We start from the raw sequence: 27812 nt of genomic DNA on the forward strand, positions 1-27812 counted from the left end.
GGTCGGGGTAGCCTCTACCAGGCTTCGAAAGGCGGCCGAAATAATAGAATTTGGCCAAATAGAGAGAGATAACATGCAGGGGGAGTTGGTCCTCTAAAGACTTTTAAGAGTACAGTTTGCCGCACTAGCGGACCAACCCCCCTGGCATGTTATCTCTCTATTTTGCCAAATTCTATTCTTTCCAGTCGCCTCCCGAAGCCTGGTAGAGGCTACAGCCGGGGCTTCACATGGCCGAAGGGAGTATCGCATCCCGAGGTGCCTGGCACCCAGGCTACACGAAGCCTTGTGTGGGCCATACCATAGGAGGCAAAGCCCCTACACCGCCTCTCTAGATCACGACAATCAATCAATTTTTGATATAAACAATGCGTCCATTTTCTCAGTGTATACATGTCACACTAACACCCCAAACACTTCACTCTCAGCACCAAGAGACAGCGACTTTTCTCCGATGCATGGTTTTAGATAATCGCCTTGTAGTTGTACAACGTATCATGGTGTTTAGATAACCCTTACTAAGTATATGACTCTTGTACACTCTTCGGACGAGGAAATCATGGCATTGGTACGAAAGACACACTGGATGCTGATGCACAGCTACTACTAGCTACATCTACATATCTGTACAGATACAGATACACGTGGCGTCTTATGTTAAATTGCAGAGAACAGAGATACAAATCTTACTGTTACAGGTTATCCTGGACTGTCGCCATACGGTAACCGTGCTGACTGAAGAGGCTGTGATGGTCCGGGGGACCTCGTGGCGTGACCTGTCCTTGCGCTGACTCCCACACGCGGAGATCCTAGAACAAGGTCTCGGGAAAAAAGGCAGGCAGTGTCCAACACGTGAATTCTGCACGGTCCGAATGGCCAAATACGCCCGCTGCTCTTATGGTAAATCTGATTGTGTCTAATGGAAAACCAAGGACAGCGGAGGAAACCTCTCTACAGTAGTGTCCCCGCGATGCTCATCTTCTCAGGGACTTGTGATCATGTCATTCACAGGGGCGGTTCGTTAACTGTTGTGATGGGATGGAGGGAAGGGATAGCCCAGTGACGCTAACCCAATACAGCATATTAACTTTATATTTTCTTCTATTAAACAATGGTTTCATTCTGAGCTTAGAAATGGTATTCGATATGGAATAATGTTCGATTTGGAATGAAGTTCGATTTCGAATGAAATTCGATGTAAATTCGAATTATGTTCGATTTGGAATCATGTTCGATTTCGAATGAAGTTCGATTTCGAATGATGTTCGAAGTTCTGAAAGGTTGAAAAATCTTCTTTTGGTTCCAACACTCCAGTCGCCGGATATGGTAGGCGGAGGACCAATATATCCTTCATACACGTAACACACGTACATATGATAGCTGCCAAAAATAGCATAGAAATTAAATGCCTTAAATGTGGAATAAATTGTTTTTATTTCATCTTGGCAATTGAACGTTCATCTGAGGTCTATGTGTTAGTTTAAAATCGAAGAATTATTAGCTATCTTTTTATGATTATTTGAAGTTCTATATGTTTATATTTGAATTCTTTTTTGTTATGATACAATGATAGATCACCCTGATCTAAATACGTCCCCCACCGCCTTGAACCATTACAGGACCGTCCCTGAATAAACGACGTGCTGGGACATAAGTGGTCAGTCCCTGGCCGGAGTGTCCCTTGCGGAAAGATGGACACAGGGCAATGACCACTGCAACAGTTCTAAATTGACAGAAAGGACTATATATAAACACACATCTCCCTCGGGCACTGACCCTTACTGTATAATGTTGATACAGTCTCGTATTATAACTTGAGAGATTGGATGACTATTCAGGTTTATGCACACAGCTCGGGAGGTTATGTTACAGCCGGTACTTTGATCTTTGACCTTAAATATCTGCACAGGCAGCTGTGGACAGGCGAGAAGAGTCAACTGTCGTGTCAATCACGTGACCTCACACGCCCTCTTCGGTCTTTAGTCTTTACCCTGACACTGGTTATCTCCAAGCAGATCCCTCTCGGTGGCAAAAAGACAGTATTAAATTGGCCAGACAGTATCCATTAGCCAGAAAAGGTCGCCGGCCACCGACGGGATCAGCGACAAAAAAACGGCCATATATAAAAAGCTAACGATCATTCCCCCACAACCTCTGCTTGGAGAGTAGACACTAGTGCCATCACTAATATATACCGCAATGACTCTAAATATCAACCTTTTTGCAAGTAATTTGCATGTTCTCTCCGTCTATCTAGTCAGATGATAGACAGAGATGAACGAAAAACGAAGCTGGGTGAAGTAGATATACATGTAACGTTAGGTCGCCAAGCGCAACATCTATTAAAGCAAGGTCTGTATAATGTCCTTGATCGTAAGTGTGTCCGTTCACATTATAATTACATGTGACACATATTCTACATCTGACTGTATTGGATCATACTAATGATGGTATTCCTGATATCATGGTATTCCTGACATCATAATCATATTTTTATTAATGTTATAAATTAATGTTTAGTTTCTTACGGTATCTTACGTGTGCTCTGAGGCAAATTTAAAGATATGATCTTGAGCAGTCAGATTCGTGAAGAGTTGAGATTACGCTTTTATGATGCTTTTAAAAATACACCGCCGTGTCAAGCTAGAGGACCGTTTACCTAGCCTCTACCAGGCTTCGGGGGGCGGCTGGAAAGAATAGAAATCGGCCAAAGAGAGAGATTGGTCCGCTAAAGAGAGCAGTTTGCCGCACCCGAAAACTGGACCAACTCCCTTGGTGTGCTTATCTCTCTATTTGGACGATTTCTACTCTTTCCAGCCGCCTCCTGAAGCCTGGTAGAGGCTATCTTTACCCGGCCACTAGTGCCATCACTATAGCCTCTACCAGGCTTCGGGAGGCGGCTGGAAAGAATAGAAATTGGCCAAATCAAAGAAAGAAAGATAACATGCCGGGGGAGTTATAGCGCTAAAGAGTACAGTTTGTCGGACTCGTATCTCTCTCTCCAATTTCTACTCTTTTTTTGACCCGCCTCCCGAAGCCTGGTAGAGGCTACGTTTACCGTCAGTGCGATTGGATTTACAATTACAAGGCGGCAAGACCTTTTGGAGCCGGCGAAAGCCCGTTGGGACGGCGTGGTATATTGATGTGAATACAGTATACAGATAATCTTGTCGTGCAATAAAGTTCTTGAATGATGTACTGTGCATTTTAATCACATAATCTAAGGAGCTCCATAACCACATCAACTGCTGACCATTTGGTGCTAAATTATGGAGCAATGAAAACATTTAGGTCAAACTCTCGGCGCCGATCGGATCATCCTCATCAACCTAGTTTCCAAAATCCCTCGCCAGTACCTCATCATGAATATTTCCGTTCTGGAAGCGACAAGACGTGAATGTAATGTAATCACACAACCTGTGATCCCCAATCCCCATGGGAGACGTATTCTACATAGATGGTTATCTCAGCAAAAGATGCAGAAAGAAGATGAAGAACTTAAATTATTGCAGGACGATTGCACAACTATAAGAAGGCTAGAAAGGTAACATTTGCAAAGCAAATGCATAATGTTTACCTTCGCCTATGGTCTGCTCTGTTAATTCTTACTCCAACACATTCACATATATATATATATATAGTCAGGCAGGAGTCTAAATCCCTCCTGCTATAAAATTGCAACATTATGTAACCCAACACCGGTTACCATGGTGAGAGAGTTTGGTCATCAACCAGGTCAGAGGATCGGTGTTGGGAACAGAAGAGGATACAGAGCAAAAACTACAAGTTTTCCTTCGGTAAACATAAAAAGTCTAAATCCCTCCTGCTATAAAATTACAACATGACGTAATCCAACACCAGTTACCATGGTGAGAGACGTCAACAAATCAGGCCATTGGCCAGGTCAGAGGTCAGTGGTTGGAGAAGAAGAAGAAACAATGTTTTCCTTCGGTAAACATAAAAAAGAACGACTCACAGAAGGCAGTTCTGTTGAAACAGGGGCTTTATTGAAGGAGATTCAGTTGATCATTTGGAGAGAACCTCGTGTGCATTCCTGCATATTAATTGCATTGATAATTGCAGGCACCAGCAGTTGAGATATTCTACATTGTATGTCCAATTTAATTATTCCAGCGAAATATGTACAAATCTGTCATGGCGACATCTTCAATATTAGCCTCAAAATCGGGTCATGGCAAAGGCTAAGTAGAGGTCTGCTTCAATGGACGGGTGTAGTAGACTAGCCTCTACCAGGCTTCGGGAGGCGGCTGAAATAGAGTAGAAATCGTCCAAAGAGATAGCATGCCAGGGGAGTTGGTCTGCTGGAGAGAACAGTTTGTCGCTCCCGAGTCCCCTGGCATGCTATCTCTCCATTTGGCCAATTTCTACTCTTTCCAGCCGCCTCCCGAAGCCCGGTGGAGGCTAGAAGTAGACATGTTTGTTTTGTACAAGCAGTTTGAAGACACATATAAGTACCTATGTTGTGTCTAGATTGTTAACTGTATTGCAAGTGGATTGTGGTGCAAAATGTACCAGTCATTTGACTAATGCACACCGATGCTAGCCTCTCCTATTCAAAAATAACGACTACTTCTCAATTTGTACAGTTACACATACTAACATCCCTGTTTCTTCTAGCTAAACTCTGTTGTAGCACGTACGTACAGTTTGCGGTATTCAGTGGTTTACAATCATTGTCTACTAACAGTCGCCACTCAGTAACTACAGTAGAGAAAATACACATCATCGTCAGCTACAAGAATCAAACACCTTCCAAAAATAAGTACATTTCGTTGCAGTAAACTTCTATACTTTATACTGCAAATTTAAGATCACAGAAACCAAGAATATTCGGTGCCAGCCAGTTATAATAAATGTACACGTCAACGTACATTCTACAAGGCACTAGCTACGCGCTATATATAGGCTACAAGTTTGAATCACAAGAAATTCGGAAAACGTCCGAATTTTCACGCTTTTAACTTTTTCTCTGAAATGAGATCACATTTTTTCATCCTTCACTGTTTTTCCAGTTGAACTGTATACACTGTAAACTCGGCTCCGCCTAGGTGGCGTCGCCAAAAAAAATCCATCTTTGATACTGGCGATACCTTGATACCATTTTACCAATACGACATCAATCTTCCGAACATCAAAACATCAGGCCTAGCTGTTTGTGGATGTAGAAAGCGTTCAGAACGTTTGTATCAGAAAGTTTGAATCCATCTTCACATATTATATCACACTGAATTTCAGTAGAATCCGCTAGGATGGTATCTAGGGCCATTATTACGACTCAAAAAGAAAGAAACAGAGAGTTAGAAGCACATACAGTGTCTAGGGCACTCCTATATACACGACATTGGAGCTCTTCAAAGCATAAGTAGTACCAATACATAATGTTAGTACTGTACAGTATATGAAAATAACACTACAATCCATACACACACAAAGGCAAAGGATATCTTATTGTATGAACGGAGGAAGTACATGTACCTTCGTAGGATATTTCTACAATTAAGAATGAGTTACTCTCTTTTCCATCAGATACTTTGCAAATTGTCATCAAATAGATATGTAAGTATTCTTTGGGATTCGTTGTTCCACCTTGTGAGACATTTTGCAAAGTACAAGTTGAAATTATACACAAAATATACATAGTATTTGGTCTTCACGGACATTTTCTTGTACTATATGTGAATTTATAGTAGTCAAATTGTCACACACAAAATGTGAAAAATAGCACGTAAATGTACACTACGTATAGTGCAATTCATATTTGCTTCTTTTCTCACTTCAATCTAATATTCAGTACACAGGAAAACTAAGATGTGTTCTTGCCAGAAATGAGCATTGTGCTTTCTACAAAGCTAACACAAAAAGCAGAGAACCAAAAGCACTTTGCCACATACCACTCCGAATGCGGTTCGAAATTACGTCTGTTGGGTCTAATTTCAAAGCGCTTCCGGTCGTGGCTTGTGGAAAACTGCTATTGGTTGTGCTAAGTTTCAACAGGGTAGAATTGGTCAATTTTATTCGGGCATATAGGCTTTGTAGCATAGTTGCTGAAACTACAACATTTCAAAAGCAGTTACTATATACATGACGTAGCATACAGCTTTCTACGTCACTCTCATACAATATATGTACATTGGCAAAAATAAGCAAGCAGGTCCAAAGCGCTTTTCAGAAATTGCGAAACAAAACAATCCATACAAATATAATATCACCTTTTAAATTAAGTACAGGAATGATATTGTGCACTCCGATCTTTGAAACTTTAGTTGGTCAAGTTTGGGGGATAGCCTCCACCAGGCTTCAGGAAGTGGCTGGAACAAAAGAGTAAAAACTCGCTTCGGGAGGGTCAAACTGTACTCTATAGCGGACCAACTCCTATCTACTTGGCCAATTTCTACTCTTTCTTTCCAGCCGCTTCCCGAAGCCTGGTAGAGGCTAGGATAACCTTACAGCTGCAACGATATCAAATATCATGCCGAAAATAAATATCCACCGCTTGACTTGCAGAAGACAATAACTTCACTTCTTTTCTGGACAGCATTTGGGATTGTTTTCTTTTCCAGACTGAAAATTCAGAATATTCTGCGTAAATATCATCGTTTTCAGCCTCGAAGAGAAAACAACTTTGCGTGATCTCCAGTCACGTGATGATCTCATGCGCGTCACGTGACGATCATGAGACGATCACGTGATGATCACGCGACGGCCACGTGGTGATCACATGATGCTACGGTAACATGGCCTTGACCGAATCGCTGTCTTCCTGGTGAGCCTTTAGGTCCGAGAACCGCATCTTCAGCTGTAAATAGAGGTAATAAAAAATACGCCCGGTCAATATTTTTGTTTCGTTGACTTAAGATGGTTCAGGAGAAAGGCCGTCACCCACCTTAAGAAGAATCTGAACACCTTAACTTAGGTTTAACTTAACCACCTTAACACCAGTTAACTTACACCTTAACACCTTAAATAAGCATGCTACATGCCACAAGTACGTCATGCATTATAGAAAGTGGAAGGAGTGTAGACACTGAGAACGGACCAAAACGTAAAATAGAATTTAGAAATTAAAAATACAAATGGTGAGGAATTTTGCATGTCTCATGCATTTTGCTTGAAGGGAGAGTTTGGGGAAAGTGTGATGTGTCAAAATTTCATCTCAAAAAAAAAAAAGTAAACGAAAAAGTAATGTAGCACTACATGGCAGTGTAGCTTTTCCAACCAAATATTCTTCCAAGGTAGAATTTGTATTTTGGCAGTTATGTATTTTGGCAGTTCTGAATTTGTATTTTGGCAGTTTTGTATTTTGGCTTCTTTGGCAGTTTTGTTTGTTTGTAAACCGTTGGCACATTTGAATTAAATACAGAGGGATGTATATATCTTTGGAAGCACAAAAACATCTCATTTTGGCAAAATTTCATAAAAATCCTGTATTATTTTCCTTCCAAATTCTTTACAAGTTTGTAGTAATCATATTTGATAAAGAAAGATTTGATCTTAATACTTGTCCCTATATTCACAACGCCAGCATCTTGAATATAGGTAACTTAAAATCTCATTGGGTTTACATTTCTGTCACAATTCCAATGAAACAGTGTTCAACAGTGTACAGTTGTTAATGAAAGCCTATGTTAGTAACACTATTTTTCTCTAGAAGTCGAATAACTATCAGTTTTTCAAAAGGACTATAAGTACGTTCGAAAACTGCTGTATGTAAGAGACTAGAACTGTACAGATTTCAATAAATCAATAATAAATGTATCAATAAATTAATAATAAATTTGCTCTCGATATTGTACACAATTTTTGAGACGATCTTTCATATTTAGGTCACCCTGTAGATCCGATAGGCGATTTCGAGGTACTAGGTTCAAACAAGAAAAACGATCGTTTCTACTGAACGTGAATCGTTTCTGCTGTAAAATCTGTAATCTGTGATATAAAATTTGTGCGTATTTTTAATCATCGCAAGAATCAAATCTCTTTTGGCTCGTTTAAATGCAGATCTAGCCTCGTTTTATACAGCATATACACATCAGCAGCCAAGTTCGCAGCAGTAGTCCTTTTTTCAGAAGAAGGAAGATGGCGGCTACAGAAGCTTCTGCACATGCGCGACTGAAGAGGCGAACGAACGGACGAACGAACGAACGGACACCAGGCGGGGTTAGTTACAAAGCTGTGGAAGCGGGGTTAATGACTCCGTTGGCGGGGTAGGCCGCCAAGGAGCCTGAAACGGAGGTCACCGAATCCGTCACCAGGTTCTGTTTGGAGATGGCTCCCCGGCTGCCGCTCTTTACCACGCGTGCCTGCTTGGACTTCAGGGTCTCCCCGCGGTAGGGCATGACTCCAGTCAGGCGGAGGAAGAACACGAGCGGGATGAACAGGGACGGGAGGCAGATCAGGACGTAGCACATCATCTCTCCCCACCACGGGTACGGTCCCTTGTCGACAACCTGGCCCTGCAGGACAGAGAAGCAACACTGGGTCAGATCATGTTTGTCATATTGTAGGACACTTGCACCAAAGCATGACAGCCCAAATACTATACAGTCTTGAGCTCTGCATAGGGACCACCTAGCCAATGTGACCAACTGTCCACATAGACCAGCTTTTATCGGTCCCTTGAGTGGTCGATGGTCTTCTTTGGTAGTGTGGATTGTAACGTTTATTTTCCAGTACATAGAAACATTGAGAGTGATTCAGAAAGCCCATGACACCTATCGCTGACGAGGGATGCCATAAACATTCTGCAACCTTTCATCCACTACTCAATGTGTTCTATCTGCCTTAAAAATGACGCCAAGGCATATAAGCGATGGGTTGCTTATTTCTTGACAAAGAAGGTTGCTGTTCAGTCGAACAGCTTTGTGAGCCCTAGCTATTTGCCAATTAATTTTAATTAATAGTGATTTTTAATTATGCTAAAGTTACGAACCAGTGCGGCATCCCATCCCTTGTACGTGATGGTCCTGGTGGCTTCTGTGTAGATCGTGGCGCCGAAAATCACCAGCATGGAGATGGGGGTCAGGAACATCCAGGTCACCTTCCAGTAGATGTTCGGGCGGGAACCCGTCATGTACTCCAGATCGTCCGATAACCTGTCAATCAAACGGAAACAAGAGTCATGAACAGAGATGTTTGGGGTGTACTAGCCTCAACCAGACCTTTTGCTCATTAAACGATCATCAAACGATTGCTCATTATTTATTGCACTGCCCTATATACACCTACCAGCGCTTAGTCCTTTTTGGCAAGCTTTCAAGCATACTTGGTAATATTGTTGATTTAAACACTCTTTCTGATAATTCCATACAATATTTAGTTCTTCGCGGTAGTTTCCTTTGTTCGTATGACACCAACTGCAAAATAATGTTAGCCGTACAAAATCATATATTAGAAACAAAAAGATTCTAACTGTATGTGTTTTCTGGGATGGGAGGATTGTTACTCACGCGAGGTCTTATGTATTTTTAAATGTCTTGTAAAATATTTTTCTTTCATTGTAAAAGTGGCTGCGAGAATATAAGTTGTACCTAACTTGAGTTCGCAGTCACTTAGTCCATGTATTTTCATTTGTAATTCTCATTGAGCTTCTGAATAAAAAAAAAAAAAAAAAAAAAACAGACCTTCCTAAGGAGATTTGGATGGTAGAATTCGGTAAAATAGGATCCATTAAAGTTTCAATCACAGACTAACAAGATTGACGCCTAGGCTAACCTATTTGCCCATTGATTTTAACTATTGATGATCTATGTTTAAGTTACAAATCAGTGCAGCAGTACTCCAGATCGTCTGATAACCTGTTAATCAAAGAAAAAATCAAATCAATTTTATCGCACAACGGTTGTAATTGTGAAAGTAGGGTTGTGTGGCGTAATGGTAGAGTGTTCGTCTCAGACCCAAGAGGTCCCGGGTTCGAATCCTGCCCGATGCCACAAATCTTGTGCCCTTGGGAAAGGCACTTAACACGACTTTCCTCATTTCACTCAGGAGTAAATGAGTGCCTATCTTCAGTTAGGGACGTCCCTCGGATAGGACGTTAAATGGAGGTCCTGTGCTTGGGATAGCCACACCCCACACACCCACCCGACCGCACTTATCGAAAAAAAGAGTAGGGGACCTTCCCGGTGTGAGTGGTTCGAGCCTTTAATATAGTCCGATCTTACGTGGGGGCATTAAGATAGACACAGTCATGTTTGGGAGCGCATCCTTGCCGCAACACCACCCTGCAGCAAGACGTAGAAGTACATCAGAGAGAGTCTCCACTAGACTTCTTTTCCAGGCTGAATAAATAGTGGAAATCGGGCTAAAAAGGGGATATAATTCGAGAGAGGAGTTTGCAGGCCATAGAGGGTCCAGCTGGCCAATTATATCCCCTTTTAAGGCTGATTTCTACTATTTATTCAGCCTGCAAAAGATTCTGGTGGCGTCTACATCAAAGACCACTCACCTCTTCAAGCCGTAGACATACACAATGGCGATGTTCTCAAAGAATGCGATGATGAGCAGAGGGAAGGTTCCGCTGTAGTCGTTAAAGATGTCCAGCCAGTAACTCCCAGAATACTGTGCGAAGATCAGCCCGATCAGGAAACAGACCACACACAGGAGGACTGGAGAGGAAAATAAACAGAACATTTGGGTGCTGTGATACACATGACAAAGTGTTGTAGATGTTGCTGTATATTTTCTGTCTCTTTGCCATTTTACTTTGACGAAAACAACTAGACTATCAACATGGTTTGCATGGTCATCTGTGATGGTAGAAAACATAGTTGTAGAGTTTAGAACTTTGTTCCAAGACAAATAGGAAATTCATCGTGAATTTTCAACCGAACTTGTCGACCTTCGTCAGATGAATGACACACTGCATCGACTTTCAGGTCGAACAGTTTGGTTGAAAATTCATAGCAAGTTTCCTTTTTGCGTTGGAACAAAGTTCTAAACCTCTGAAACTACAGACAAGGTTGAACATCACTTCTACGTCATATCTACAACCATGGAGGTAGATACCTCCATGCTACAACTAACGTACCAACAAGAAACTCCTTGCGCCATTTCCATATCCCGGCATCCCTCAGTGGGGTGATGACGCCCTCTAGCGTGCCGAACATGGATGACAGCCCGAGGTTCGCCAGCATGAGGAAGAACAGGATGGACCAGAATGGACCCATCTCCAGCGGATAGAACTGGTTCATGGCTTCGGTAAAAACCACAAACGCCAAGCCGGTGCCACCAACAGCCTGCAATAAATAATTTTCAGTAATTTATATATTTGTCGGGGGAGTGAGTAGAAACAGATAAAAACCCCTGGTCCCGGGCCGGGGTTCGAACCCACGACCTCCCGAGCACCAGCTTCATATGCCGACGCTCTAACCACTCGGCTAACAGGTCCAGACCCATCGGCCGGGTCAGTTGGTGGTAGCGCCTATAAACCCCCCACTGTTACATATTCCTTAGAGCCTTCGATGAGTCAACTCTAACCAATCACACTGTCACCTACATTTATACACCTTTTAGCCCGGAATGTTAGCAATCGAATCCGTGGACTCTCGAAGAAACAACAAGATGCACTTCAGAGGTGGATTGTTTGACAGCGACCGCCCTAGCCCTAGCCTTAAGCCTAACCCTAGCCTTAACCCTAACTCTAACCCTAACCCTAGCCCTAACCCTAACCCTACCCCTCAACCTTAGGCCTAACCCAACCCTAACCCTAAGCCATAGCCTAACCCTAACCCTAGCCCTAGCCCTAGCCCTAGCCCTAGCCCTAGCCCTAGCCCTAGCCTAAGCCTAACCCTAAGTCTTAGCCTAACCCTAAGCCTAACCCTAGCCCTAACCCTAGCCTAGCCCTAACCTTAAGACTTACCCTAACCCAACCCTAAGCCTAACCTAACCCTAACCTTAACCCTAAACCATCCCCCCCACACACACACAAACAATATCAGTACATGTATAGACTTACGTTGTTGAGGTTGCCCTCCTTACTGCAGTAGCCGAAGTTGAAGTCCCTGACGGCGGGGTTAGTAGTATTGTACTCGCCCCACAAGTCCATGTAGTTGGCGGCAGTGACAGTCGTGTTGGTGCTCGCGAATCCGGGAACCCTCGTGTCCAGAACATCCTGGAACCTTCATGTCGCAAAGAAAAACAAAAAAATCTATGACAACAGTTCATAAAACTGACCTACTCTGGGTATGTCATCTTCTTCTTTTGTCATCCTCAACTTATGCTTTTTGATAAAGATGCTACTGGAACAATACTCTTTTTACACATCCAAGTGTTTTATTCACAGCCGACGTTTCAGTGACCGTCTGTCACCCTCCTCAGGGCAATTCTGACTGGTTCACATTGCACTGCAGCACAGGTGTCGCTGCTAAAGATGTTCACTCGGTGACTTACGAACCTAATGAAACTATTCAAGGAATTTGGGCGTTATAATGATGTAAACATCCGGCAATACTCACTCCTGAAGGCACTTGCGGCTGTCTGTCACCGCCTTGAAGCCCAGGACGGAGAAAATGACGATGGAGGCAAAAATGGAGGTTCCGGAGTTGATGATGGCCACCACGACGGCGTCACGGGTGCAGTTGTTTTTCCTGATGGATCCAAGAACAACAAAAAAAAGATGAGACATACCTCAGTACAGGAACTACTTGATTTTCCTCGATCGTTTACGTATCACTTTTGATACTCAGCATCTAGTTCTGCATCTGTAACACACCAGCTTCGCAGGCAGTACTCATTCTAAGCTTCTGATTCTAGCTTAGCTGATTTGTAGTTGGGAACGGTTTAGAAGGAATGTGTCTCACATGGACCATATGGCCGGATTTATCTTTTATCGCATAATCCAACACCATCATTGGATCCTCCACAATGCAAATGTGCAAAATCTCACGCAAAATTGCAGATGGTTCTGTACACGGGAGCCACCTAGCAGTCTACGTTAGAACAGCAGGCCCACCAACCTGGGGTTGTAGCTGGAGAAAGAGATGAGTCCTCCGAACGCGACGCTGAGGGAGAAAAAAATCTGCGTGGCGGCTTCCAGCCAGACGATCGGGTCCGCAAGCTTGTCAAGCTGAGGAAAATATGGTGTAATAAAACCAATAAGTCTTGTTATCAATTACCTTTGACTTTTGGATACTTGTTGGATAATTCTACAGAAGAATAATATAATAGTAAAACCAATAAGTCGTTTTGAATTTATCAACAAAGACCTTTGTCTTTTGGATAATTTTCAATTTACGGACGAATAGTGTGTAATAAAACCATTACGTTGCTTTTTTCAACAGTAGACTTTGTCTTTTAGATATTCGATTTCAAGGTGCCTGGTTCGTCGACCAAAACCTGACGTTTAATGGTTGAATCCTCTTCAACAAGGTACCAAAGAACTTTCAATTTAGTTAGGAATAGACCCAATGTTCAGCGCTAACTTGTCAATTTTTAGCGCGAATTGTTAATTGTTTTAGTAAACGACAATTCCGAAAAAATATATATCGCTATTGCTTTAGATAACTTATGAGGCAATGGCGGACAATCCTATATAAAAATGACTACTTACCTGGAGTAACAGTGCGTTATGATGTAAGTACGTTATAATATATGGTGTTAACTGCTGTATATTTTTCTCTACAAAGCAGCAAGACAGTGGCTAAGCGTGAGCCTCTACCAGGCTTGGGGAGGCGGCTGGAAAGAGTAGAAATCGACCAAAGAGAGAGATAGCATGCCAGGGGAGTTGGTCTGCTGGAGAGAACAGTTTGCCGCACCCGAAGCCTGTGCGGAGTCGCCATATCCTTGAAGTTCACTCATCGCTATCCAATAGGCAAACTGTTCTCTCCAGCAGACCAACTCCCCTGGCATGTTATCTCTCTGTTTAACCGATTTCTACCCTTTCCAGCCGCCTCCCGAAGCCTGGTAGAGGCTATAGTTAAGCGTGAAGGCAACAAAAGTCAGACTGAAGCGGCAGAAGCCATGCAGTCCCGGCGTTCCTTACCCTGGGGATAAACAAAAAAGCCAGGCCCTCTCCTGCGCCCTCTAGCGTCACACCACGGAAAAAGAATATCAAAAGAACCACGTAGGGGAATGTAGCAGTGAAGTAGATAGCCTGAAACGCAAAATCCAAACAACAAAGGGGACAAAATTAACGCACACGTGAAGCGCACACAACATTTGCCAGCTTTTGAAACGACGAGCGCCCTCGGTCGACAGTTTCCCACATTGCATGTCAGTTTTAGCCTGGTTACCAAACCTATTATAGCTCCCGATTCCTACATCATACTTGCGAAGAGGATGTACGACTCGGGAGCTTTAATAGGTTTGGTAACCAGGCTATTTCTGTTCCATTCTGATGAATTCAACGTATGTTTTCAAAGAGTTGTAGCCTAGTTACCAAACCTATTTTGAGTCTCTTTCATCCTCTCCTATATTTGCGGATAGGACGGATAGCTAAAATAGGACGGATAGCTAAAATAGGTTTGGTATCCAGGCTACTAAAAGTGTTTAACTTATGTATTTTTGTTTATTTGTTTGTCACTGCCAAAAATTAGTGATAGTTTTCAAAGTCTATCCAGTTGCCTGCGTAACACTTTTCTAGTGCATTTGTTTTTTTGTTTATTTGTTTGTTTGTTTGTTTGTGGGTTGCTGCAACAGTGAGCACCTGTCGCTACAAACACATGCCACCGAGAGCAATCTCAGTAGTATTTCAGCTTACTTTAGGCAAAAACATAAACGCCAGGCCGTCGCCGGCTCCCTCTAGTGTAACTCCTCGCACGAAGAAAATCAGCAAAACCACGTACGGGAAGGTGGCGGTAAAGTAAATCGCCTGTTGGCAGAAAAACTATGACGTTAGACATCAATATTAGGACACACCGACTTAATTTTATGGATGACATCCGCGTGCACATTGATTTTCGCCTGATCTCAAAAGAAGAAAAAAAGATCACGTCCACCGAGGCTCTGTCCTGGCTCTAGGCCTGGGTAGTCAGCGACAATACGGAGCCTGGTACCCAGGCTACCGAAGCTCCACGACTCAAGAACTCAGTAATACGTACAGTGCCGATTCATAAATTCCGCAAAAAAAGAAAGCCAGCATGTGCCGGCTTGTCGTATACGTCGCTATGTACTGCCGTAAATTCACAATTAATACCAGCTATGTATTCCTGTGGTTTAGAAGCATTTTTATTTTTGGCCGGATGTTTTTTTATTTCCCCTCGCTAGTTTGGGGTTTTTCAGAGAATGCCATCCATAGAATTAAGTGGGCGTAGCCTTAGTAGCCAAGTTTGACCTTCTCTCGTTCTGTGTTCTGCTACCTTAGTTGCCTCGAGTTCTCTGTGCTAGGAAACGAAACTCTTTTATCAAAATTTATATACGTGGCTTCCTTTCAAAACTGGACGCTGACCGGTCAAAGACAGTTAAATAATAACCAAGACCTTTCAAAGTCCATGTTTGGAGACCTTCCACGTCAACTGTACATGTCCGGTTTGTTTTGGGATATTTACGTCGGAACTGACGCCATATATACTATACATAGTGGGGTTATGACGGAAATCACCAAAAAACGCGAACGGAAATCGGGTGTTTGTTTACATCGTGCCTATTATTGTACTCTCCAAGCAGAGGTTGATGGGGGAAGATCGTTACCTTTTTCTATATGGCCCGTTTTTTGTCGCTACTTGGTGGGGGTTGCGACTTTAAAAATACGGGCCATATATTATAAAAAGCTAACGATCTTCCCCCATCAACCTCTGCTTAGAGAATATATCATTAGTGACACTAGGAATAAAGAAAGGCGTGACTTGTTTTCGTACTGTTTTTAAACACCCGAAATATGAAATAATGACGCAAATTTGCTGTAAAGTGGTGGTAAATGAAACTAAAATAAAGATTTTGGTGTCCAGATATTTCTAGTGTTGCCACCAGTAAAAGTGTTTTGACTTTATAGCCCCTTTGGCAACGGTCCCATACACACAGTCCTAGACAAAACTCCTTTCCATGTTCATTGTTCACACTAAAAGCAAACGCCAATTAATCATGATCTTCAAAAGTCGTTCCCGAAACAAAAGAAAGGACGTGTACATGCTAACTTAGCCGCCAGAGTGCCACTTCAGAGCTTTCAACATCGACTAGGTGGGACGATTTTTGCAAAGTCGGCTTCTGTACAAAATACAACTGTATTATAAAACTCGTGTACAGAACTAACAAACGATGAACAAATTAAACATGAACTTTGCTTCGCAATTCGGTTGGCTGGAAACTTGATATCAGTGATTGTTGTGATTGTTGTGACACATCGTATATCCGTATCCACCAGGCCTTCGTTGTTCTCAAACCCACACGTTATGCCGCATTCTATTCAAGAAAATCTTGCAATAATGAATAAAGGCTGGAACATTACAAATCAAGATATACACATCATCATCATCATACTGAGGACGACCAGAGTGACTGGTCGAAATCTCTAGGTGAGAGAACTTTCTTGTGTTGGATCAAAAGTTTGTAACTTTAAACATGTAAACTACCAACACAGATGAACTTTCATAATTGTATAATCAAGACAGTTTATGAGATGTATTTTTGGTTGTTTCAATATTTGTTTGTTTGTTTGTTTGTTTGTTTGTTTGTTTGTTTGTTTGTTTTGTTGACTCCTTACCTTGCCGGATGACTTGATGCCCTTGATCATACAGACACACACGATGAGCCAAGCGGTGAAGATGCACAGCATCATCTTCCAGTTGATCCCCCCTCCGTCTTCAATGGACTCGCTGGTGTCCAGCGCCTCCCTGTACCAGAAGTATGCTGTAGGGGACGACTTCTCGCACTCCAGGACTGTTCCATTGCCGGGACAGGTGGCCCAGGGTAGGGGCGCCTAGTCAACACAACCGTTATATCAGCATGTTTTATGTGTTACAACTTACAACAGTTAAATCTATTCAAGTCCTAAGAATGAAAGCCATCTATAACTAGAAAAGTAACATTTGCAAAGCAAATGCATAATGTTTACCTTCGCATATGGTCTGCTCTGTTAGTTCTTTCTCAAATACATTCATATATACATGTATATGGTCAGACAGGAGTCTAAATCCCTCCTGCTATAAAATTGCAACATGATGTAACCCAGCACCAGTTACCATGGTGACAGACGTCTGGTTCAGGTCACTGACCTTCTTGGTTTGGAGAAGAAGCGGAAACAGAGCAAAAACAATACGTTTTCCTTCGGTAAACATAAAAACAGTCTCTATATGTATCTAGAAGAACAAGATGGCGCCCGAATGACGTATGATTCAAACATGGCGGCGCCCTTGGACGCCAACAAAATCAAGACAGTCTTTTATAAAAATAAAAACGTAAGGTTCTCAAAAGTGTTTGCAGTAGAGAACAAGATGGCGCCGGTATGACGTATGATAGAACAAGATGGCGCCGACATGACGTTGAATCAAACATGGCGGCGCCCATGGACGCCAACGAAATCAAGACAAGTCATTTACCTGGAAGGAGTTGAAGAAGTAGAAGGCGCACCACCCGATGATGACGTTGTAGTACAGGGCGACGAGGAACGACACCGCTACCATGGCAACGCCGACCCCGCCTAGCAACGGGTTGATCTGGTTCCACACGTCGATGGATCCCTTCCGGATCCGCTGTCCGATGGCCAACTCCAGGTGGAAGATCGGGATCCCCTCGATCACCAGCATGATCAAATACGGGATCAGGAACGCACCTGGGGTGATCAGAAACAACAACATTGTTTAGATATTTTGATTTCATTTCATGCCCGAGGGCTAATAGAATTGCAAACAGACATTGACAAGAACACTGAGTACAGAATGTAGTAATATCAAACTATATGCTAAGTTCTACGTTTACGATCTACTTATTTAACCTACTATCTCTACTTTGTTGGTATTAAAGCAAAAAGATGGGGCATGTATGTACTTAGCCAATACCAGGTATAGGAGCCCCTGGGTTTCAAGGCATCCAATACATGCTAGTTAAGTACAAGCTGGTGTGTTGCGCCAAATGGCGGTTATAACGGCTATACAGATACAGATACAGAGGGCGACTAAGCAACAGATATTCTGGATGAGAAGATCTGTCTCATATTGACATTTACTGTCATTTCTTAGCACATTTTGCCATCATTAATCTTACTTAAAGCGTATGAAATAACCCAGTATCAAGCTATGTGAAGAATCCCTTTGTCTTTTTTGGTACTAGTACCAGCAATAAATAACTAGAAGCAGCCTACATTCATCTTATTGGGCTATTCCTTCAAAGTACATGGTAGTTTTCAGAAGATTGCATGCTTATTGCGGTAGTCAATGAAAAGGGAACATTATAGAGATGCTATTTATGTCCCCTTTAACTTTTATTTCACTAGGACTTTATGGATACTACATCAAGTAGTCTTCGGCATACTTTAAGATCTTTATGGAGGATTGCATCATACAATTTGTCCTTAAGAGGTGTTCGGACATGATGACTTAGTAGTTTGACCAATAAATCAAACAACGTTGACTAAAAATTCTGAAAAAAAATATTTGATTCTTTTATCTACGGTCATTCAAAAGAGCGAACCCAATTCACACATCATAACCAAAAAATATAAATACAAATTCCTACAATTCCTAAATACTTTGGTACCCAAAACTTTGCAAGCTTGTGGGGTTTACACAAGTGTCGTTGTGTAATGGTCCGAGTCTTTTAATGGCTTGGTCAACCCAGTCATTAGCTCTCATGTCTGTGCGACTAAACAGACCACAGTAAACATAGCAGGTCATTCGTGACAGGGCTTGTCAGTGTGACCTGACCTCTCGGACGTTATATAATTACGTTTTTTTCCACGCCAAAAGGTAGGAAGAAAGTTTCAAATTGGCAAAAAGTCTTCATAAACTTACATTACCGATTTAAACATTGGCCTTACTGCTAGAATAGTCTTTAATCTCAAAGCAGGTCTTTTGGTTTGATGCAAGACAGTATGGAATTGGCAAGACAGTATCATTGACAGAGCAGTAACCAGTACAAAAACGAAAGCCCGATAAAAAGGTCTGAAACACGTCAAAACAAGCCTAAACCTAAGCCTAATACTTACTCAAACACATTCACACATGTGACAGGAGTATAAATCCCTCCTACTATAAAATTGCAACATAACCCAATACCAGTTACCATGGTGAGAGAGAGTCTGGTGCATTGATCAGGAACGGAACAAGAAGAAACAGAGCAAAAACAATACGTTTTCCGACAGAAAATGTTCAATACTTATTGGCAACAAACCAGGAAATCTGTGTATGTCTGTCGCCAAAACTGTGCACATTATGGATGTTAGTAGGTCACCAGTCTGGCTATATATGGTTAGCCGTGAGTGAATGTGTGCACAGCCGCCAAGTGTTCGAGTCTTCCTAATAAATCCTGGCTTGGAGGTTCAGACCGGGGGAGAAGTATTGGAAACACGCAGACGTGGACACTATCTTGTATAATCGGCTAAATAAAGGTGTTAGAGGGAAGACGCGATGTTTAATTTGGACGTAAGAAGGGGAACTAACTGTCAGTGAACTGCGGTCAGTGAACCGAGGTCAATCGTTAGGTGGTCTATAGCTACATGCAATATCTTCTAAAGCAGTAATACGCCAGAAAACCAGTTAGGAAATAAACTCGCACGCAGCTTAAGTCTCAAGTCTGTGCGCTTTGTATGTGTAGTAGTAGTAGTATCTCAATCGTATTTCCTCTATTTTTCAAATGATGACTACGTTATATCGGTGATGAATAAGAAGATGTTGAAGAACCTTTAAACAAACTACGTAAAGACGTCAGCTTGCTCTGAAGGACGTGTGACGTTAGTTCCCCGCCTTGCCATATGGCGCCGTTCACAAGTCGTGACGTAATATGGCGTAGGCAATGAAAACAGGCATAAGGAAAGATTACGGTTGATAGATCAGACCAAACTTCAAAAGTAAAACGAAAGCACTGAAAAAAAAAGAAAAACCTCAAATACAAAAAGGAAAAAGATTAAGAAAAATGTATTTTTTTTTTGCTTGAAAAACAAAACAAAACTGCAGAATAGTGCTAGATTTAAATTCTTATTTCTTAACCCATTCAAAACCTTTTTATAGATATTTCCTTGTAATTCGATTTCAGAAAAGCTCGGACAAGTTTCCGGACCCAGTACCCGAAGGTTGACCCTCTTACACACTTCTACTCCACGTTAGTGACAACGCCCCTTTAATGGGCCACCTGTGCTGACCGGTTGGTTACTGTGGTATGGGTTCATTTCGTGTCCACTCTACATCCTACCACACATGGCAATGTTCGAGGTCACGTTAATCATTCACACCGGTTTAATAAGACTGTCTGAAACATGACAGTGGCCACTCTGGATCGAGAGGTCATGGGTTCGAGTCCTGGCATTTTGGATTAGACGTTGTGTCCTTGGGAAAAGAACCTCACACGACTTTCCTCACTCCACCCAGGTGTAAAATGTGTGCCTGACTTTGGTTGGGGAGGTAAAAGGCAGTGGAAGGAGAGGGGTGGGCTCCACCTTCCAATACCATGCCCTATAGCTAGACACAGTGGATTGACAACCCACTGGCCCAACGGCCTCAAAAAAGGCTATATATACGTGATACAATACAAGCGATAGGCAACGCCCCACCCCCCACTTGAATGATTGATGTGGCCCCTTTTACAAAGAGACGTTTCTGAGATTGACAGGTGTCTGTTGACTGTTATAAAGCCTGTGTTGCTTTCTGTTCACCAAGAACGTATTTGATAAAGGCGGTAGTTTGATTCTCTAGTATCTGCAAATAGGCCACCGTTTTCCTTAGCCACATTTGAGGTACGTCACAATCTAGAAAAGATCTACATGTATAAATTGCGACATACAAACATCCTGAAAAAAATACTACTTCTGAATTAAAGGCAGAAATCATATATTCCATACCCGCCAGTATATATTGCTAGCTTTAAATGTGACTGAGTAAAGAGACTCTTTCTACACAACCAAGTCTTTTATTCAGCCGACGTTTCGGTGACCGGCAATCCCGAGGAAGGTGACAGACGGTCACCGAAACGTCGGCTGAATAAAAGACTTGGTTCTGTAAAAAAGAGTCTCTTTACTCAGTGACTTACCAACCTGATGAAACTATTCACGGATTTAAACGTGACATTTTCATGACTTTTTTCGGACCCAGATTTTAAGTAACTGTCTCAATATTTTTCACTTCTTCGTTGTTTAGCTTCAGTTACTCCAGTCGATTTGATATCTTGTTCATCTCTTTACTTCTTCATTTGCGGTTTGATGTTAAAATAGAAGTCTTTGTTCGGACCATATAGCAGATACGCAGCCTTTGGACGTTAGTGTTATCTTATCAGTGGAACTTTCCATTGGCCAATCATTAAACAGGGATTGCTCTCACTTGAGTCACTTCTGAGATAAATGACGTAACATTCTTCTTCAAACCTATCTAAGTGAGTTGGAGCAAAATTCAACAGTCTTGCTACGGAAAACCTTCTTCTGTTCTATTCTAATGTTCTATTCTAATGTTCGATTACTCTGTTCTATTTTTCCATAACCAGTACTCTTCTGTTCTATTCTTTTGTTCTATTCCAATGTTCGATTCCTATGTTCTATTCTTCTAACCAGTATTCTTCTGTTCTATTCTAATGTTCGATTCCTCTGTTCTAATTCTTCTAACCAGTATTCTCCTGTTCTAATCTTCTGTTCTATTCTCCTAACTTCTGTTCTATTCTGCTAGTATGCCAAGGAATGCCAACTTTATGGATATTCCTGGCACAGAATTTCAAACTTAAGTACATTAGAGCTTTACTGACCTCCGCCGTTCCTCTGACACAGGTACGGGAACCTCCAGACGTTTCCCAGCCCCACAGCGAAGCCGATCTGAGACAGCAGGTACTGGATCTTGTTGTCCCAGGCGGGGCGGTCGTCAGCCGACTCATCCTCCTCCATCACGATCTTCTCCTTACCAGTGCCGGCCTCCACGTTCGACAGCTCCACTCCGTTCTGTTCTATCACCTCGTCTCCCATCTTGTTAGAAACTGTTCGTTCTTCTTCTTGAAAACCGCAAGTAGACAAGCGACCGAGTCTCTGGAACTTTTCTCTTGGTCTGTTTGCTCGTTTGTCTAGGTGCAAGATGTGTCGGAGTTGAAGTATTTCAAGCCGGGCGTTGTTTCAACACGGGACCGGGTTTGTACAGGTGTCTTGCGTGGCGGTGATAGAGTCTTATGGACACACCTGCGGTCGGAATAATGGGTTGTAAAGGGTTAGGGGAGTTATCAAGTGATTTACAATTGGTGCCAGATGAACTGTGGAACGATTTTTATTGTGTTTCTCCGTAAACTGCACTAAACGTATGGAACTGTTTGAGGAGTGCGGAGATGTTAGATGATTGTTGCGACTGGTATATAAATGTGCGACTGAAAACACGAATTGTGATCGTTTTGCGGTAGGTTTGTGTTCATAAAGGTGACAGATGTGGTTCAGTTATGGTCGTTTATAATATATAGCGGTGGGTCGGTGTTCGTCACAAAATGGTGTGTTACGCCTAAAATGGCAGTTTACCGGTTATGCATAAGGAACAAAAAATGTTTTGGCCAAAAGAAGAAAGACAGAGAAGTTGACATACTTTAAAAAAGTGTGACGCCAGCCCAACAATAAAAAAAAGTTACGCCCCTGGCTCACGTACCGATCATACGCCAGGGTTGGACAAGTTGTCAAAAATCCACTTGCCCGATTGGGCAAGTACATGGTCATTTCCACTTGCCCGAACCAACTTTTTACTTGTACAAAATATACATGACATTTTTATATGCATTTTTACTACCGGCAAGGAAATTATTTTATTCTAGAGTTTATGCTGCATACTTTATATATAGTAAGTAAGTAAGACGGTTTCAGACTTGCAATGGATTTTTTGACAAAAGGGCATTAATATAATATCATTATGGCAAAATGATGAGTAATTTTGCTCCAAACACAGTAGCGGCTATACTTTGCATCCAAAAAATTTACGTGCCCAATCCTAGGGGCACATGCACTTGCCCAAACAGTACTTTTACTTGCCCGGGGCAAGTGGGCAATTGGACTTGGTTGGGAGGTGGTCGGGAGAAAGTCGCGGGAAGGTCCTGTATGTGTGACAGAGGCTTTACGATTCGCAGTACAGTCGGGTGATTTATTTACTGCACGATGAATTTTATCCGCCCAGAAAAGCGTCACAAGACCGCGGTGGGAAAGTAAGCATGCAATGTAAACTCACCGAGAGGACAACTTCAACTAAAGGAACGGAAATACCCGCTAATTACAGATAGGTAAACCATTCCTCCGCGATATCTTTCACACATAACATGTCGAGTAGATCATGTGAGGCAATAATTCATGTTCACGTGTGTTTTATGAGAATTTTGTACTCATTTTTCACATGATTTACAACCTTGTTTTCCTAGAACAAACTAGACCGTACGGCGCCTTCCGACGTTGATGCGGCCATTTAATAACTAAACATAAAGTACAGAACCGCTGAAGATGTGGTGTATGTAAAACTTGCTACATGTTGCCAAACTAATGCGAAGAAATGACGCGAAATCTTGAAGAAAACGCGTCAATATTGCGTCAGCAATATTTATGACATGGCCTCTTAATACTAAACCTGCGTGACGTACTTAAACTGGGCGGGTTGAATCGTTTTTGTTTACATCGTTCCACAAATAATACCACCAAAAGGCGTCGCCTCCATAGCATGCCAAAAACTGTGGGTTTTGGGGGTCTTCAGGAGCTTTTATGTGCTATTTTCTGATTGCGTATAGACAACATAGCCGGCCTGGTTGAATTACCCCCGTTTTTAGAACTGGGCTAATCAGAAAACAGCCGAAGACCACCAAACCGCCAGTTCTATAAGCCTGCTACGGAGGCTACAAAAGGCGCTCAGTATTGGACCCGGGCAGTTATACCATTAATCAACCACCAAACAATAAATGAAAAAAGCAGACGTTGTAACCTTTAGCGGAAAGCGCCTGATCAAGTTCTAGTTCTATATGTTCTTCTGTAATTCGTTCTTGTATTGTATTGTGTGTTTGTAGAGATCTTGTGTGTTGTGTAAGGTGGACGCACGCCCTGCTTGACTAAACATCCTTGTTTGAGTACCAGCGGTGTTAGGGAACAGACTTGAAGGCCGGTGTAGGCGTTACGCGCCATTTTCACAAGCAAGGAAACAAGACGATAGATTTAAAACGTTCTGGACAATTAGAATCAATTAAGTATAACAACTAATGATAATTATAGTTGAAGATATTCGTATGTCACGTATAGTTACAGTGACTAGAGAATTCTTTCAGTAGTGACAAGTTTTGAACAAGACGGGCTGACAGTCATCGGAAATTTGGAGGTTAGTACTCTTACTCTTCAAAACTTGTCACTGCTGAAAGAATTCTCTAGTAAGTATAATGATAATTAAGAACAAAAACTCGTTACATCAATCAGTTATCAATCATTTGAGTGCTACTGAAGTACTGAGAAAGCATGAAACAATCAAAAGTACATTGTTGTAAAAAAAAGGTAGTTTTACTTACGTTTAAGGCTTTACCTTTTCGTAGTGTAGCTCCTTACGTTCTCTCAAACTTCTTCAAGACTTGAAGACGTCCTGTATAGACAGAAGAAGCTGTAAGTTGAAAAGTTCTACGTCTTTTTTTATCTTTGTTACGGACCACAACAAAAACAGTACTGCTCCCCAGCGCGACCAAGCTGTTCTGAGTCACGTTATGGTGTATAACAACATACAATGACTGGGCGCGCGCAGTGTGTACATATCTTATCAATGTTTAACATCTCGTAACATATAAGAGCCCCTTGCCTTTTGTATACGACTATTATGGTTTATTGACTCAATACCAACGCCCCTCTAAGACTACAATGTCGCTCGGAAGGGCGGGAAAAGAAGGAAATAAAGAACGAACGAGAAAAGAGAAGTCACGCGCCTGGTCTATTGTTATTTTCCGATACATGCACAACGTTTGAAACGGTTTAGACGTACTATTGTCACTTTCACTGTGACACTTTCGTTTATCGGAAAAGCCTACAAAAGGGGACTGTCAGAGGTAGATTGAGTAAGGCGGGTGCACCTGTGTAGTGTTTACATTACAAAGCCTTTAAGTTGTCAAGTAGTCAAGGCTATATCGACAATCTTAAACATATGTTCTGTATAATGTTCATGTACATTCATTCATTGGGAATTATCATAATGGAAAACCAACTCTCTTTAGAAGCAAATGTTTTAAAACACACCTCACAATCATCTGCCAGCCAAAACACTAGACCTCTTCTAGACTAGGAGTTTACTTTCTGAAAAGAATACCTTAATGTACAAGTAGGATTCTGGGACAAAAAGAAAACTACTAGTATACAGTGTATTCACTCAATATCTGCTTGAAGATTTCTGTATGCGAAATACTAACACAGTTCTGAATCTTCGCTTGCAGGTTCCTACCCTTGAGGGAATTGGTACATCCCAGCATGTAATTGCTTAGTACCTCACGGCGGGCGATACTATTGAACTTTTAGGGTCGGACGGCGACCAAATTTATGTCGTTCGATCAAAATTTTATTGAACGTCATTTCACGATACTTTATGAAACGTAACTATGTGTGTGACTATTTAGAGAATCAAAACATTCTACAACGCAAATTAATCACTCAGATAACTAATTATAAGTTATCCTGTATAGTTAGCAACACATTGATACCAATATTGACAATAATATATCTAGGTTAGATGTCAACAGCTGCGTATCTCTACACAGGATAGCACAGCTTGCTTTGGATATCATTGATCTACATACATGTATCTGGTTAGCGCTATTGTAGGCTTGGACTATTGGTAAAGCGTGGTATCATTGGAAAGCTACACATGATACGCCATCGGATGAATAGCAGTTGATACGGCAGATCTTAAAATTTTTGCGGCGGTTTTATATTCGAGAACTCGTATATTACACCGAGAATACATGAGAATATATCACCTAAATTTCTTTGTATTGCTATAGATGCTTCAGCCGCAATCTTAGAACGCCTTCTTACCTTCCTACCTTAAAATCAAGCCCGGCGAACTTAAATCTAGCCTGGATGCCATCCAATTTGTAACGGAAACCCCCCCAAAAATGTTTCGGGGTTGCCGTTACAAATCGGATGGCACGTAGGCTAACTTAAATCAATCTAGAGTACAGTATATCAGTATGTGTGACGAGTGGTAGTGACTTAGCGGGAAAATCCAAGTTTGCATAAAACATTACATGGATAACTGTCACACAGCTGGGACCATACAGCAAAACCCAGTCTGTGTCTGTGAGATGTATATGTTTACCATCCATGCAGAGGTTTGGTTTTCGGCTTATTTTTCACGTGTTTTAAGGCAGTTACAGCGCTTTTTTGTACTGTTATCTTTTTTTTACGCCAGCCAATCGCAAATGGACACTGTCTTCAAATGGATACTATTTCGGCAATTTGATACTGTCTGGCAGATACCAAAAGAGATTGTACTATTGTCGAATCCATTATTAGGGTAGACAGCATCAGTTATATGATATCCCTAACAATGGTACTTCACTACTTGTATGTAGGTATGAACTGACACTTGAACTAAAAGATTATAGGATTAAAAGGGAAACGTGATACATGTACTAATATTTGTGTCCTTAACTTGGTCAAGGATGCGGATATGCAAATCATTGATTCTTCAATTCAGTAAGTTCCCACAGAATTCAGAAATATTTGTCAAAGTCAGAAATGAAACACAATATTAAATACCCCACCTATATCATACCACATATCACATCATATAATTAATGCCCATTAAGGACATCAAAGAGGCCGTAAGAAATTCCTTAGTGGCTACCAATTTACATATATACTATGAGCGCATACGTGTAACAATACTAAGGTACGGGCATAGGCGTGGCAAAATAAAAATACAGGAGTAAATGAAAAATAAGAAAAAAAACGAACGTAAAATCCTTTTTAACAGGTGGTCTATTATCAATTGTCACAACTATAAGTATAACGTTATCAAGTAGCGATATCATTAGATGTAAGCATAGGGAAGATTTGGATACTACGATGTGATAAAATTTGGTGTTGCGTCGTTCATTATAGCTATCGTTCGTGATAAAAAAATCACCACTAACCTGATAAATCGCTGGGATAACCTTATCAGCATTAGTATAAATCCGAGCTGTTAAAAAGACCGGTTATCGTAACGGTAAAAACGTGAAGATGGTTTGTAGATGAACACACCTAAACGCACGTGACGAGCATGGAGGACCGCATCCACACGTGACTCGGGTGTGCATGTGAACAGAGCGTGATCACGGCGTGATCACTCCTCCAGCCCGCCGCCACGACTGTTTAACATAACGTTGATCGATTTGCTCAGACTGTCATGGATGTAGGTGTGAGTATGTGGACTGTGGAGAGGCGTTTACCAAGTGCCGTCTGTTAGACTTCTATGGAGTGAAACACTTTTTCTTTTGCCAAAAAACAGTTACTCAAGCAACTGGATATGGTTTTGGAATCATAGCCAGTTGCTTGAGTAGCTGAATAACTGTCAAAATCATATCTGTAACTGTTTTTTGACGTGTCTTATTACCTGGATGTTTAACCTTCATCGACGTACTTTTTGTTTTGTTTCAAACGAAGTGCAAAGAAGTGCAAACTAACCACACACACACACACAAACACACACACACACAAACACACACACGCATGTAAGCACACACACGTGCGCACGCGCACACACACACACACACACACA

General features: G+C 41.8%; 1 protein-coding gene across 7 annotated transcripts in view; it reads right to left on the minus strand.

Moving 5' to 3' along the window:
* Positions 1-6396: 6396 nt before the first annotated feature.
* Positions 6397-27812, minus strand: part of LOC109480280 (sodium-dependent neutral amino acid transporter B(0)AT1-like) — a 31358-nt gene continuing 9942 nt past the window's right edge. For 2 of the 7 annotated variants that reach the window (XM_019782448.1, XM_019782447.1), the window contains exons 2-13: positions 24580-24650; positions 21829-22249; positions 17487-17719; positions 16652-16867; positions 13997-14107; positions 12972-13081; positions 12471-12602; positions 11972-12134; positions 11045-11252; positions 10463-10622; positions 8948-9110; positions 6397-8471 (exon numbers count right to left, since the gene is read on the minus strand). In XM_019782448.1, coding sequence (XP_019638007.1) covers positions 8181-8471; positions 8948-9110; positions 10463-10622; positions 11045-11252; positions 11972-12134; positions 12471-12602; positions 12972-13081; positions 13997-14107; positions 16652-16867; positions 17487-17719; positions 21829-22042 — 2001 coding nt within the window. In that variant the 5' untranslated portion in view covers positions 22043-22249; positions 24580-24650 and the 3' untranslated portion in view covers positions 6397-8180. Of the gene's footprint in view, positions 8472-8947; positions 9111-10462; positions 10623-11044; positions 11253-11971; positions 12135-12470; positions 12603-12971; positions 13082-13996; positions 14108-14713; positions 14825-16651; positions 16868-17486; positions 17720-21828; positions 22250-24579; positions 24742-27812 lie in introns of those variants that run through there. The other 5 variants (XM_019782453.1, XM_019782452.1, XM_019782451.1 and 2 more) reach the window with 5 other exon arrangements.

Source organism: Branchiostoma belcheri, unplaced genomic scaffold, assembly GCF_001625305.1.
Source record: "Branchiostoma belcheri isolate BF01 breed outbred unplaced genomic scaffold, Haploidv18h27 scaffold50, whole genome shotgun sequence".
Taxonomy (NCBI): Eukaryota; Metazoa; Chordata; class Leptocardii; order Amphioxiformes; family Branchiostomatidae; genus Branchiostoma; species Branchiostoma belcheri.